Source organism: Chiroxiphia lanceolata, chromosome 29, assembly GCF_009829145.1.
Source record: "Chiroxiphia lanceolata isolate bChiLan1 chromosome 29, bChiLan1.pri, whole genome shotgun sequence".
Taxonomy (NCBI): Eukaryota; Metazoa; Chordata; class Aves; order Passeriformes; family Pipridae; genus Chiroxiphia; species Chiroxiphia lanceolata.
In genome coordinates this window covers 2,157,141-2,169,243 of record NC_045665.1, presented here as the reverse complement: position 1 = coordinate 2,169,243, position 12,103 = coordinate 2,157,141, and the positions used below count along the sequence as shown (strand labels likewise).

At 54.0% G+C, this 12,103-nt stretch overlaps 1 protein-coding gene across 16 annotated transcripts in view; it reads left to right on the top strand.

Annotated features, from left to right (window-relative positions):
- The window catches only part of MEF2D (myocyte enhancer factor 2D), a 101,068-nt gene that overhangs the window by 57,454 nt on the left and 31,511 nt on the right, over positions 1–12,103 (top strand). For 15 of the 16 annotated variants that reach the window (XM_032713069.1, XM_032713060.1, XM_032713064.1 and 12 more), the window contains 2 exons: positions 3,496–3,791; positions 9,920–10,123. In XM_032713069.1, the coding sequence (XP_032568960.1) occupies positions 3,738–3,791; positions 9,920–10,123 (258 nt within the window). In that variant the 5' untranslated portion in view covers positions 3,496–3,737. Of the gene's footprint in view, positions 1–1,180; positions 1,261–3,495; positions 3,792–9,919; positions 10,124–12,103 lie in introns of those variants that run through there. The other variant, XM_032713065.1, reaches the window with a different exon arrangement.

The window sequence follows — 12,103 nt, the reverse complement described above, 5'->3', positions numbered from 1 at the left end:
GGTTGAAAGTTATTTAGGAGCTCAGCTCCTTTTAAGAGTCCTGTGCTCTGGGTGCTTCTCTATATACACGTTCAGGTGCTTAAATTCCACCTGATCATGGAGGGGAGGAGGGTCATGGGTGATCCTGATGCCTTGGGTTGGGCAATCAGGGACACAGAGCAGTTTGGTGGTGAAGGAGAGGGAGCTCCAGGGGCAAAGGGGGTGCTCTTGGGTTGGGGCTGAGCCGGCAGTGGCAGTGCTGGCATGGGGGGCAGGAGGAACAAAGGCAGCTCTCCAGGTTTCTTGCACTTCCAGGTGCTGATCAGAAACTCAAACCTGTGGTTGGACTTTCTGAAACAGCCACCTGGGCAGGAAACGTGAAAATACCTGGGTTTAAAAATATGGTGGGGAAAAAACCCCAACCTAAAAACAAATAAACCCACCCCCAAACCCCAACTCCAACACCAGGAGCATAAAGAGAAAAGGGAGGAGTTTGAAATCCCCTCTGTGGAGTGCATTTGGAGGGCATCAAACATGCCTTGCACTTCTCCATCCCTCCTCTTCGTCCCATCTGATGGTTGCCCTTGCAATGGGGTGTTTTCCTTCCCGTGCAGGGGAGAAGGATCAAGACCATCACATGGCAGCTCCTTTTCTCCCCATGATGATGAGCAAGAAACTATTAAGTTGCCTTTTTCTTGTGGAGAACTTTACCCAGTGGCATGAGCAAACCCCGAGGCTGGGACAGCGATCCCCATCCAGCCGAGGTGCTGAGGATGCCGGATTTGGGATTCAGAGCAGCAGGATCTGGTTTGGTGGTTGAAAAAGGGGATTTGAATTGAAACACTTGGGGTTTATTTGTGGCCCAGGGAGGGGAATGTGGTTTGAATCCCGCTGCTCTCATGCAAGAAGCGTCGGCTCGTGCAGAGGTCAGGGCAGGCATGAGCAGCATTGGGATCTTCTCATCCCTACAAATATCCCATCTCTTTTCGAGCACTCTGGAGCTTTTGGCTGCAATAGCATCCTGTGAACAAGTCCCACAACGAAATTGTGTTAAAATATGTTTCCTTTCACTCAGTTTAAATTTACTGCCCGTTGTTCTCCAGTGTTTATTGTTGCTTCTGGAGAGTTCCTCTCTGGTTTGGACAGTAAATCCACCGTCTTTCAGAGGGTTTCTCTGTCCAAGAGCTGCAGCACTCGGAAAGAATTAGCATCTTGCCCTGGGTCCGGATGTGGAGCTGTTGCTACTTCGTGCTGCTGCTGGCGGTTTTGAAGATGCTGAAGGTGAATATTTTTCAACCAGTTTAAAGAAATGGCATCTCTGAAGGGAAAAGTGGCAAAGCAAACCCGGCAGAAATTTCCTCCTCTACCAAAGCTCTCTATGCATGCAAAATGCTCACCTTGGCCTCGAGCCTTGCGCTGTGGACTCTGTCCCGTGAGGCCTCACAGTGAGGGAAACACTGAGCAGACACTCCAGGTGGATGTAACAAAAGTCTTCATTTTCCTTTTGGCTCTTCCCATATCACCAACTTTTGAGGGATAATCTTGTGGCAGCCCAGCACCTGCATTCCCTGCTTGCTGGTGCCAGCCAGGGCAGTGGTACTCTGGAACTGGCAATGCTCTGAGACCAGTGATGCTGTGGACTGGTGATGCTGGGGCACTGGTGATGCTCTGGGACTGGGAATGCTCTGGAACTGGTGATGCTCTGGAACTGGTGATGCTTTGGGTCTGGCAGTGCTCTGGAACTGGTGATGCTCTGGGGTCAACGGTGCTCTGGGACTGGCAATACTCTGGGACCTGTCTTTTTGAGGCTGCCCACAGAGGGACAGGGACATCCCTGGCACTGGCTCAGCATCCCCCGTGGTGACAATGCTCCTCACAGCCGGACGGTCCCTCCCATTTGCTGCTGGGAGGGAAACACTCGCCAATTTTGAGAAATAATGGTCCAAGCAGCAAATGCCATCCCTGTATGGTCTGTCCTTACAAAGAGTCTTCCTGGGGGGATTTACAAGGGAAAAAAAGTGCAGGTTTTGCTGCCCTTTTGCTGCCCTCTCCAGTCTCCTTCCTGTGCTTCCTCTTGCGCATCCTCCCTGAAGGGAAAATGGTGAATTTTGGGGGTGGGGGGGAAAAGTCTCCCCATTCTCCTCTGGGCTGCTTAAACCTACACTAAACCATAGAAGACGGTGCATGATGAATAATTTTACCGAAAAAAAAGATTAAGCGACTCACATGACTCAATGAACCCCAAAAACAAGTGTGGAAGTGAGACCATCAGGGCTTGTTTGTTGTTGAAACATGGTCTGATGAGAGGGCAGAGGACAGGGCCAAGGTCCCTGGGGGCCTTCAGTGCGGCCTGAGGGGGCTCTAGGGTGGGAGAGGAGCAGGAGGAGCTCGGTCAGGGTTGGCTGCGGCTGCTGCAGTGCATTTGGGATGAAGGGATAGAAGAAAAAGCTTTTTTTTTCATGCTTTTTGTAACAAGACCAAGAGCTGGGACTGCCAAGTCAAGGCAGATCGGAAGCTATTTTGGGACTGGCTTTTCCCTCTGCCCGGGTCTTGGCACAGGGCACCTCGCCTTAAATGCAATGTTATCACTGCTGTTATCCAGCCGCTCGCAGAGAGAGCTGGGAGAAAAACATACCTGTGGAAAATGAACTGGCTGAAGTTCCCTCTTTGTCCCCCTCGCTGCACTGCAGCACATGCTGAGAAATGGGGGTGAAATGGGGTTGGGAGGCTGCGTCAGGAGGTGCCCTGGTACATCTGGATAGAGCCTCTGGCATCAGGGGATGCAGGTGCCCGGGGGGGCTGAGTCCCTGCCCTGTGATCTGCTGTGGGATCCCAGAGTGAGGCTGGAACCATGTGGATGCTCTGGGATCTGTGGACTCACCCCTTTGGGAGAGCTTAGGGCACAAGATACCCCCGAGTCAATCCACACCCCCCCCAGATCAATGGAAACATCCAATGTCTGGCTGTGGCTGAGCTCAGTGGAAGGCCAGGCTGTCTCAGCTGCCTTCAGAGTCTTCCTTTCTCATAAGAATTAGGTTTCTGTGCCTGGTTATAAGGTTTTTTTAAGTAATCAAATAAAGATATTTTAAAATTCCAAATTGAAGATTAGTGCAGAAATTGGAGACGGATTTAAATTGCCCAAGCTAATCACCAGCCACTCGACTACTTATGACTTTATTAAGAGAAAAAAAAAGTCTGGAGTGTCACAGAGGAATAATGATTCATGGGTGCGTTGCTGCCGTCTCCTCCTCCTCCCTGAGCATCGCCATGCCCGGCCCACACGTGTCCTGTAGCGCGGGTGCTCTTGGGCTCCATCCTTGGGGTTCTTCAAGACCAGGTTGGATAAATCCCTCTGCAGCCTTTCTGGTCCCAGAGCTGAATGGGAGGAAGGACCAGAGACCCCCATGGCCTGGGGAGTGGGATCCACACCAGCGGAGGGAGGATGCCAGGAGGGCGCTGGGTCCTGGGTGCGGTTTGGGAACAGACTGGCTCACTCCTGTCTCTCTCCTTGTGCAGGTTTCTGAGCAGCTGCTGACGGCTCAGCCCCGCTGGATCCGACCACACACGAGGGTACCATGAACTGAGCACGGAGACACCCAAAACTCTCTTTTTTTTTTTGTTTTGGCTTTTTTTGGGTTTGTTTTCCACCCGTGAAAAAAAACCCTCGACGCTCTTTAATGAAAGCGTTTTGAAGCGAGGTACTTCTCCCCTCCCCTGAGCCGAAGTCGTCCCGGGTGTGGTAAGGATTTCCGGAGAAGATGGGGAGAAAAAAGATCCAGATCCAGCGGATCACGGACGAGCGCAATCGGCAGGTCGGTGCTGCCCCTCCTCACCCCTTCTCCTCCTGTACCATTGGGGATTTTAGGGGTTCTGTTTCAAAACGACCCATTTCCATCTCATTTTGGGCCACTGGTGCTGTTTTATTCCCAACCCATAAAATAAGCAGATGGGTGAGACTCGGCGCCGGGGCTGGATCCAGGCAGATCCCAGAACCAGGCAAACAGCCCCGTTGCACCACGGCCCCCACCCAGGCGTTGCTCCTTGCCTTGGAGCTCCTCGCACTGTTTCCATCTAAGTGCTTTTCCAGAAGAAAGTATCTTCTCCACTTAGTTAGTTCCCTTTTTGTTTTTTTTTTAGTCTTGCAGAAAATATACTTCAGTTGACATTTTCCATGTGGTTTTTCCAATAAAAAACAGCCACAACAAGTATCCATTTTGCTGAACGCAAACAACCCAAATTATTCCTTTTTTTTTTTTTTTTTCTTCTCAATTGAAAACTTACATGGCTCCAGGGTTTTTTTCCTTGGGCTGTGTTGAAGCCAAGCCCGAGATACACATGCATGTGCATGTGTGTAGGAATGCATTTGTGTATCTCAGAGGGAAAAAACCCCATCAGGTTTTTCCCAAACTTCCGTGTTCCTTGAGCCGGAGCAGCGGAGCAGCGGCTCTTTGCTGGCCCAGGTTTGCTCTGGGATGACTCCATCGGTGTACTCCCCATAACCACAAGACTTCCAGGCAGGTCCCTTTGCTTCCTGTGCTCCTGGAGTTTGGCTAAGCAGATCCAAGCCTCTGTCCTTAGTCCAGCAACCTCCACACCCCAGAGTGGCCTGCCACACTTCTTTCCTGATGCTTTTATTACGTAAAAACAGAAAAAAAACCCCAGCAAAAAAAAGTGTGGATATATTCCTAATGCTTAAAGAGTGGCAAAGAACAGAATTGGATGAACCAGTTTATTGCTCTGCAGCAGAACAATAGGAAATGGCAGGTTTTCCTCATTACAGCTTCATTTGAGGGGAGGGGGCTGGGATGAACATCAAATGGGTTTTGCTAATGTCCCAGTTGCTCCTGGCACTATTTGTGTCCATAATGAAGAGGAAACGGGGCCTTAGGGGTTATTAAAGGAGCCAGGCTGTACTTTATGGGGCAGCACTGCAGGGGGGAGCGAGGGATCCACAGCGACTGGAGCCCTGTTGGAAGTTCAGACAAATGGAAAATATTTGGTAATGCTGGAGGGGGGTGGCACAGCCTGGCCCTGCTGGATAAGGCTTCGGGAAAGGAAGGAGGCACTTCTCTGCCAGAGACAACAGTCAAGGTGGTGGGGCTGTTTTTGGGGGTCTTGCTGCACCAGGTGGGATTTGGCAGCAGTAGTTGCTCTGCCCAGCCGGGTGCTGTGGCTTTAGTGTGTCTCCCATGTCACGTGTTCTACCCAAAGCCCAGCTCCCTGGGCTGGGGGACATTGGTTTTCCCTTGGCAGCAGCTGCAGCCCTGGCTGGGCTGGTTCTTCCAAAACCCAGTATGGGAGCATTGCTCCCCACCCCAGCACGGCACGTCTTGCTTTGCTTCCCAAAAACCCAGCCCTGTTGAAGTTGAGTGTCAGCAAAGCTGCAGCTGTTTAATTGGTCATCAGTGCAGCTTTGCAATCAGTTACTTTCGCTGCTCCCTTTCTTTGGGAAACAAGGACACACCAGGAAGATGGGACATTTTGTGAAGGGCTGCTCCAGGCAGTGGGTTGCTGATCTGCTCTATCCGCCACAGTGGGAGCTGTAAAGGTGGTGAGAACCCTCCTGTTCCACACTGTACATGAGCACTGCCAGGATTTGCTCCCCAGAGTCAGAAGTGTCCCCTCTTGCTTCATCTCATGGAATCATGGGATGGTTTGGGTTGGAAGAGACCTTAAAGACCGTTTTGTCCCACACCCCTGCCATGGCCAGGGACACCTTCCACTAGCCCAGGTTGCTCCAAGCCAAATCCAACCTGGCCTTGAACACTTCCAGGGATGGGGCAGCCACAGCTTCTCTGGGCAACCTGTGCAAGGGCCTCACCACCCTCACAGGGAAGGACTTCTTCCTTAACATCCCACCTAAATCTCCCATTCATCATTTTAGAACCATCCCCCCTTGTCCCATCAATATCTGCCCATGTGAAAAGTCCCTCTCCATCTTTTTTATAAGCTGAAAGGCTGCAGTGAGGTCTCCCTGGAGCTGCCTCTTCCTTCTCTCTCCCGTTGCCTCCCTCTCCGGCTGTTATTGCGGATCAGGATGAGAGGCGTCCGTGCGTGCGTTCCCGCTGTGGCTGTGGGCTGTTGGCTAAGCTGGCTTAAACCCAGTGTCTGGGAGCATCCTCAGCCCACTCCTGCCTCCACGGCAGCCCCCGCGCTCTGGCTCGGCACGCTCGGCTCTCCGGTGCCGCGCCCCAGGAGCGGAGCAGCCTGGCACTGATGAATTATGGATGGGGCTTTGTGCTGCGGTGCTGCTGCTGGAAATGTAGGGCTGGCAGCTCTGTGCACCATCCTCGGTGTGCCCGGATGGCTCCCACGGCACCTGCGCCTGTTGGGAGAGGGAGAGATGAGGAATGGGCGTAGTGCGGGGATGTGCTGGAGAATGGTTGTGTGAGGAGCTGGAGGCAGAGCTGCTCTCGACACCTGCGGTTCCGTTTGTGCTGCTGAGGATTTCATCCCTAACCGTGGTTTGAGGGCTGCTGAGGCATCGTGAACCTCAGGGAGAGTTAAGGCTGAACAGGGGCTCTCCAGAGCCTTCGCTGTGCGGTGAAGCTCTTCCCTTGCATCTCACCCCGAGCCTGCGGCATCAGTGAGTCTGACCCTGCTCATGTCCCACGTTCTGCCTTTCATGGGGGCACAGACCACAAACCCACATGGAGGCTCCAACAGCACGTGGAGTTGCTGGAGTGGGTCTGGAGGAAGTCACGGAGGTGCTCTGAAGGCTGGAGCACCTCTGCTCTGGAGACAAGCTGGAGCAGCTGGGATTGTTCAGCCTGGAGAAGAGAAGGCTTTGTGGAGACCTTAGAGTACCTTCCAGTGCCTACAGTGGCTTCAGTAGAGCTGGAGAGGGACTTTGGACAAGGACCTAGAGAGACAGGACAAGGAGGGGATGGTTTTAAACTGAAAAGGGGGAGAATTTAGGTTGGATATTAGGAGGAAATTCTTCTGTGTGAGGGTGTTGAGGCCCTGGCACAGGTTGCCCAGAGAAGCTGTGGCTGCCCCATCCCTGGAAGTGTTCAAGGCCAGGTTGGATTTGGCTTGAAGCAACTGGTCTCACTGCCCGTGGCAGGAGAGTGAGACAAGATGAGCTTTTAGATCCCTTCCAACCCAAAGCACTGTGTGATTCTGTGAATTACAGCAGCAGCCAAAACCAGGAGACGAGAGCAAGTAAGAGTCACTAATGTCATTAGAGGAATTACTGGAGAGGATTTGCCACGACAGATCAGGCCATCAGTCCTTCAGGGCCAGGCCGCTGACTCTGGCAACCGCCAATATGGTTTGCATCAGGGGAAAGGCAAAAATCCCCTGCTAGTGTGGGGCAGTAATTCCTTCCTGACCCCTTTGGTGATCGGCTTATGCCCTGAAGCATGAGATTTGATTACCTTCTTAGACTTACAAGGTTAATTCTTCTAGATCGGGTTCGTGCACGGCGTCAGGGGAAGGTTTGGGGTTTCTGTCCCGGGTCACGGGTGGATGCCCAAGGCAGCATTAGGTGATACCTTTGTGTTATGTGGTGGCTAAATGGTAAATCTTTGCTTTTCTCTGGAAGAAACAAGGGTGCCAAGACAGAGGAATGCTCCTCTGCCCTGTTCCTGTCTGCAGAGGGAATATCTCCTCATCTGTAGAGGGATAATTTGGTGCTTTGGGTTCTGCTCAGCTCTGCCCAGGTTGCTGGTTGGTTTGGGGAAGGTGACCCCACACTCAAGGGCAAAACCCAAACCAAGCTTGTTCCTGGTCTTCGTTGCCAAGAGCTGCCCCCTTGCTCACACGCCTCGGCCTCACCCTGTTGCCTCTGATCTCGGTGGATGAGAGGTCTCGTGGTGCTTGGCAAGGTGTATTTTGGTGAGGTATCCCCAGCACTGGCAGCAGCAGAAGCAACCACCCTCGGCTGTTCCCTCTGTCTTGGCAAAGACATGGTGTGTTTTCCTCTCAGGGGCTCCTGGGGCTGCTTAGAGGGTGAGTCAGAGCTGTGGGGCCATCCCGGCGGGACAGCGAGGGAGGTCGTGCCAGGCTGTGGTGCTGCTGGAGCTGCGGCAGAGCACCCGGTCTCTGGTAGGGACGTGGGACCAGAAATGGTGCTGCCACAGTGCTGGGGAGCCCTGGCTTGGTTTTAGTGCCTGTCCTGCCATGGAGGAGCAGAATATCAGCTGACCATGCGGCCACTGGCTGCTGCGTGGCACTGCCGGCTCTTGGTCTTGGGAGCAGCCGGGTCCAGCACCTGGCAGCAGCAATTTTGGGTGGCCAAGAGGCCCAGGATGCCACCGAAGAGGGGAAATTGCTGATGACCCCAGAGCTGGCCCTCAAGTAATTTAATTTGTGTCAGAGCGTGCCAGGGCTGGGGCAGCGCTGGCAACGTGAGCACCAGTGCTCACAGCCCGGCTGCAGCGAGAGCGGGTGCACGTGGAGGGTGCAGCGGCGCGGGGTGCCAGCCCTGCACTTTCCAGGGGATGAGGCGATTAGAGCCGAATCTCGTTACTGCTTAATCATCTCTGGGAGATGGTGGGGAGGGGCAGCAGCTCCCTGTGCCGAGCGCGCCCAGACCTGCCCCTGCTCTGCCCTCCCACCATACGCGGGGGCACGGCTCTGTTTTGAGGGGTGCAGGACCCCGGGGGGTGTGTGCTGGGTGCTGTGGCAGCATCGTGGTGGCACTGCTCCTCAGCACTGGCATGGGCTGGGAAGCTCCATGTTGAGCTCTTTGGACTGTGGCTGTGACGCCACTGACTCGGGTTGAGCAAAGGCAGCAGCCTCCTTCACTCTCCTCCCTCAGCTCTGCACATTAAAGCTGTTCAGCTGCAAAATCGATGCTGTGGTGGAAGCCCAAAGTGGGGTCAAGCCCTCCCGTGCAGCGAGGGAGCAGCTCTTGGCACCCAAGGGCATCTCAGCTCGACTCCAGCCCTTCACCCGGCAGCTACTTCACCCCCAGAGCGATGCTTAGAGCAAAGCTGTGACCTCCTGCCTTTTATTGTCTTTTTCTGCTTTTTATTTGCTGAGAGGGCATTGGCCAAGCATCGCGCCTTCCCCAGCAGTGTGCCACGTGTTCTGGAGGGGTGAGGGACCCTCAACAGCTGTCTGCACTGCAGCAGGGACTGGGAGCCCCAAACCAGCTCCCTCCCCTCCAGCTGGGTCCCGTTAGGAGCGTGGTAGCAAGAGCTGAGCGTGGGCTGGGAATCGCAGCCCAATGTCTGCCCGGCAGCTGGAGCGGGTGTTGGAGCCAGCACCCAGTTTGGCCCCGGGCCCCAGCCAGCTCATCAGGATCAGTCCTGCAGAAGCTGCCTCATTACCCAGCAGCTCTGGTGGCAGCTCAAGGCAGGGCAGGTTGGGGGACAGGGGACCTCAGTAGGCAGGCAACGCAGAAAACTCCCCAACAAGGTTTTGGGGACAGCAAGAGGGAGCACGGGGGGCTCGGGGTGCCCTTGGGGAAGCACAGCCTCCCAGGAGAAGAGGGGGCTGGTGAGCAGGATAGTGACTCAAGGGTGGGGTGGGCACCCCAAGGCAGCTTCCGGGAGCTGAGCCCCCAGCTCTGCAGCCCCTAAGGTTGGGTGCTCACAGTGCTGCTGCGGCAAGCGAGGACGAGATCTCCATCGCTTGAACATTCGACTTAAAAACTGCCGAGAACCCGCAGCCCCCAGACAGATGGCAGCTCTGCTGGGGATTTTGCTGAAATTTATTTTCTCTTGATTTGGCAATATGTGATTTCCAACACTGATAATCATCTTTGTGCTTGTGAAGTGTCTGCTTTTGGAGGATCCCAAAATAGGCAGCGATATGAACTGGTTGGAAGAGGGGAAAAAAGAGAGGAGAGCTTGGGGTTGGGTCCATTTGAGGAAACTACCCTTCCTTTCCTTTTGCTCTTTGTCCAGTGGTCATTCCATTTGTCTCTGGGAGGTGTCAGGTCTGTGGCAGGATGGACAGAGTTTCTGACCATGGCTGTCCTTGCTTTCAGGTGACCTTCACCAAGCGCAAGTTCGGCTTGATGAAGAAAGCCTATGAGCTGAGTGTCCTGTGCGACTGCGAGATCGCCCTCATCATCTTCAACCACTCCAACAAGCTGTTCCAATATGCCAGCACCGACATGGACAAGGTACTGCTCAAGTACACCGAGTACAACGAGCCCCACGAGAGCCGGACCAACGCAGACATCATCGAGGTGAGGCCACCTGTCCGCTCCCCGGCTCTGCTGTTGTGGTGGAGCCAGGGCTGGGTCTGGCACCCCACCGAATGCAGGAGGTTGGTGCAGGGTGGGGATGGAGCGAGCACACAGTGCTCACCTTCCACACACAGTGCCAGATGGATTTTGCATCCTTTTGGTTCAGCCTACAAAAGTACTCCATTTGGGTGGTAGAGTTATGGTAGAGTTATGAAGCTGTCTCGAGTTATGTGTTGACCTGCTGCCTTGAAACTGAGGTGCACGTTTGCTTTGTGGGACTTTGCTGTGGTCCAGGCAAACCACGTGTTTGGAGGCATCTCATGGGGTTGCTGCACTGGGGTGCCTGGTGCAGCTGGTGGCATTGCCACAGCCCAATGTTCTGACAGACACAGTGGGGTTGTGGGAGGGCACGAGGAGTTCAGATGAGAGGGACCTTGGGCGTCTCTAGTCCAGCCCCTGCTCAAAGCACGGCCGAGCTCACGGGTTGGTGGGGTTGCTCAAGGCTTGTCCATCTGTGTTTTGTGGGTCTCCAGGGATGACCCAACCAAGTCCAGTCTGACCCACCCCTGGCACTGCCACTGCACGTCCAGACGGTGCTCATGCCAAGGCTACTCTCTCCAGTCTGCTGTCACTGCAGGAGATGCTCAGCTGCCATGTGCTGTCAGTGCCCCTGTGCTGGCCCTCTCCACTGCTTTGTCTTCATCCCTGGTGCTGGCAGAGCATCACCGGGCCCAAGCACACGGTGTTCGGCTCACACAAAGGTGCCAGCGGTGCCTCAGCCATTGGTCACATCCACGGAGATAGAGCTGTGGGGTCATCAGGTGCCATTAAATCTGGGCAAACGAAGGGCTTGGCTGGGTAATTAGCAGCATTACGGCATCAGTTAATGCCTGCAGAGCCGCTGGTGACAGAGTGGAGCCCTGTGCTGCTGGAGGAATCGGGCTGAACCACTTCTGCCTTTGAATCCCTTTGGTGCGTCTTGGCCAGCATGCTCAGGCTTTGATTTCATGAAGGAGAAGGGAAAAAACCCAACCTGCCCCCTAAATCTTGCTTCCTTTTTATTTTTTATTCTCTATGAAATGTGTCTTTTTGAGAGGTTTGGACTTGAGGTTTTCACCTCATCTAGTTGAGCCATGGCCAAGCATCTGGCAGCATCTGCCTTCTCTCACTGGGGTTTGGAGACTCTTCTGCCACCGCACAGTTGCGTAGGGGCCTTAGAAGTGGTTCAGAAATGTCCTTTTTGGCCCATTTGAGCCAGGTGATGCCCCTTCTCTCTGAAGATGCTGGGGGTTTGCAGGCATTTTTCCCTGCCATGCTCGCCAGCGCAGCCTCTCCGGGATGCTCAGACTGCGGCGCTTGCAGCGCCGAACAGATTTGTCTTGGCCTAAAAATACCGTAAACATTTTGGGCAGCATTCTCTGTTCCCGTATGGTCCAAGATGCAAACACTCCCAAGCCGACAAGTTACACACAGTCCTTGGCACCCAAAGAAACACTGTGTTTGCACCACATGAAAAGCTGGATCTGCATCCAAAGCCAAGGAGAGGAACATCGTGAGCGGAAGGATATTGGTGAATGGCAAGAAAAGGAGCCCAAACACGCTGGGCTCGGCACATCTTGCTGGCAGAGCCGTCACGGAGTGAAACCCACTGGGGTGAAGGCAGGTCTGGAGGCTGCTCAAGCTTCCCTCCTCATCTTCATCTTGTCTTGGAACAGGGTTAGGGCTGCTCTAAGATTTTTACTGATTTCTCTCCCACATCCATGCCCCCAGGAGACCATTCCTGCTCCTGGTGCTGATTTCCATTTCCCCTCGCCCAGGTCAGGTCCCACCAGCCCAGCTGTGTCCCCACTGCACACAAACCCAATTTATCTCATGTTTCTTGGTGTCTCCCAGTTGAACATGACTCCCGGAAAGTATCTTCACATTTCAGAAGTTTCCTGTGTTAAGCATTTAGAGACCATGAAGGTTGAGGCTGGGAAT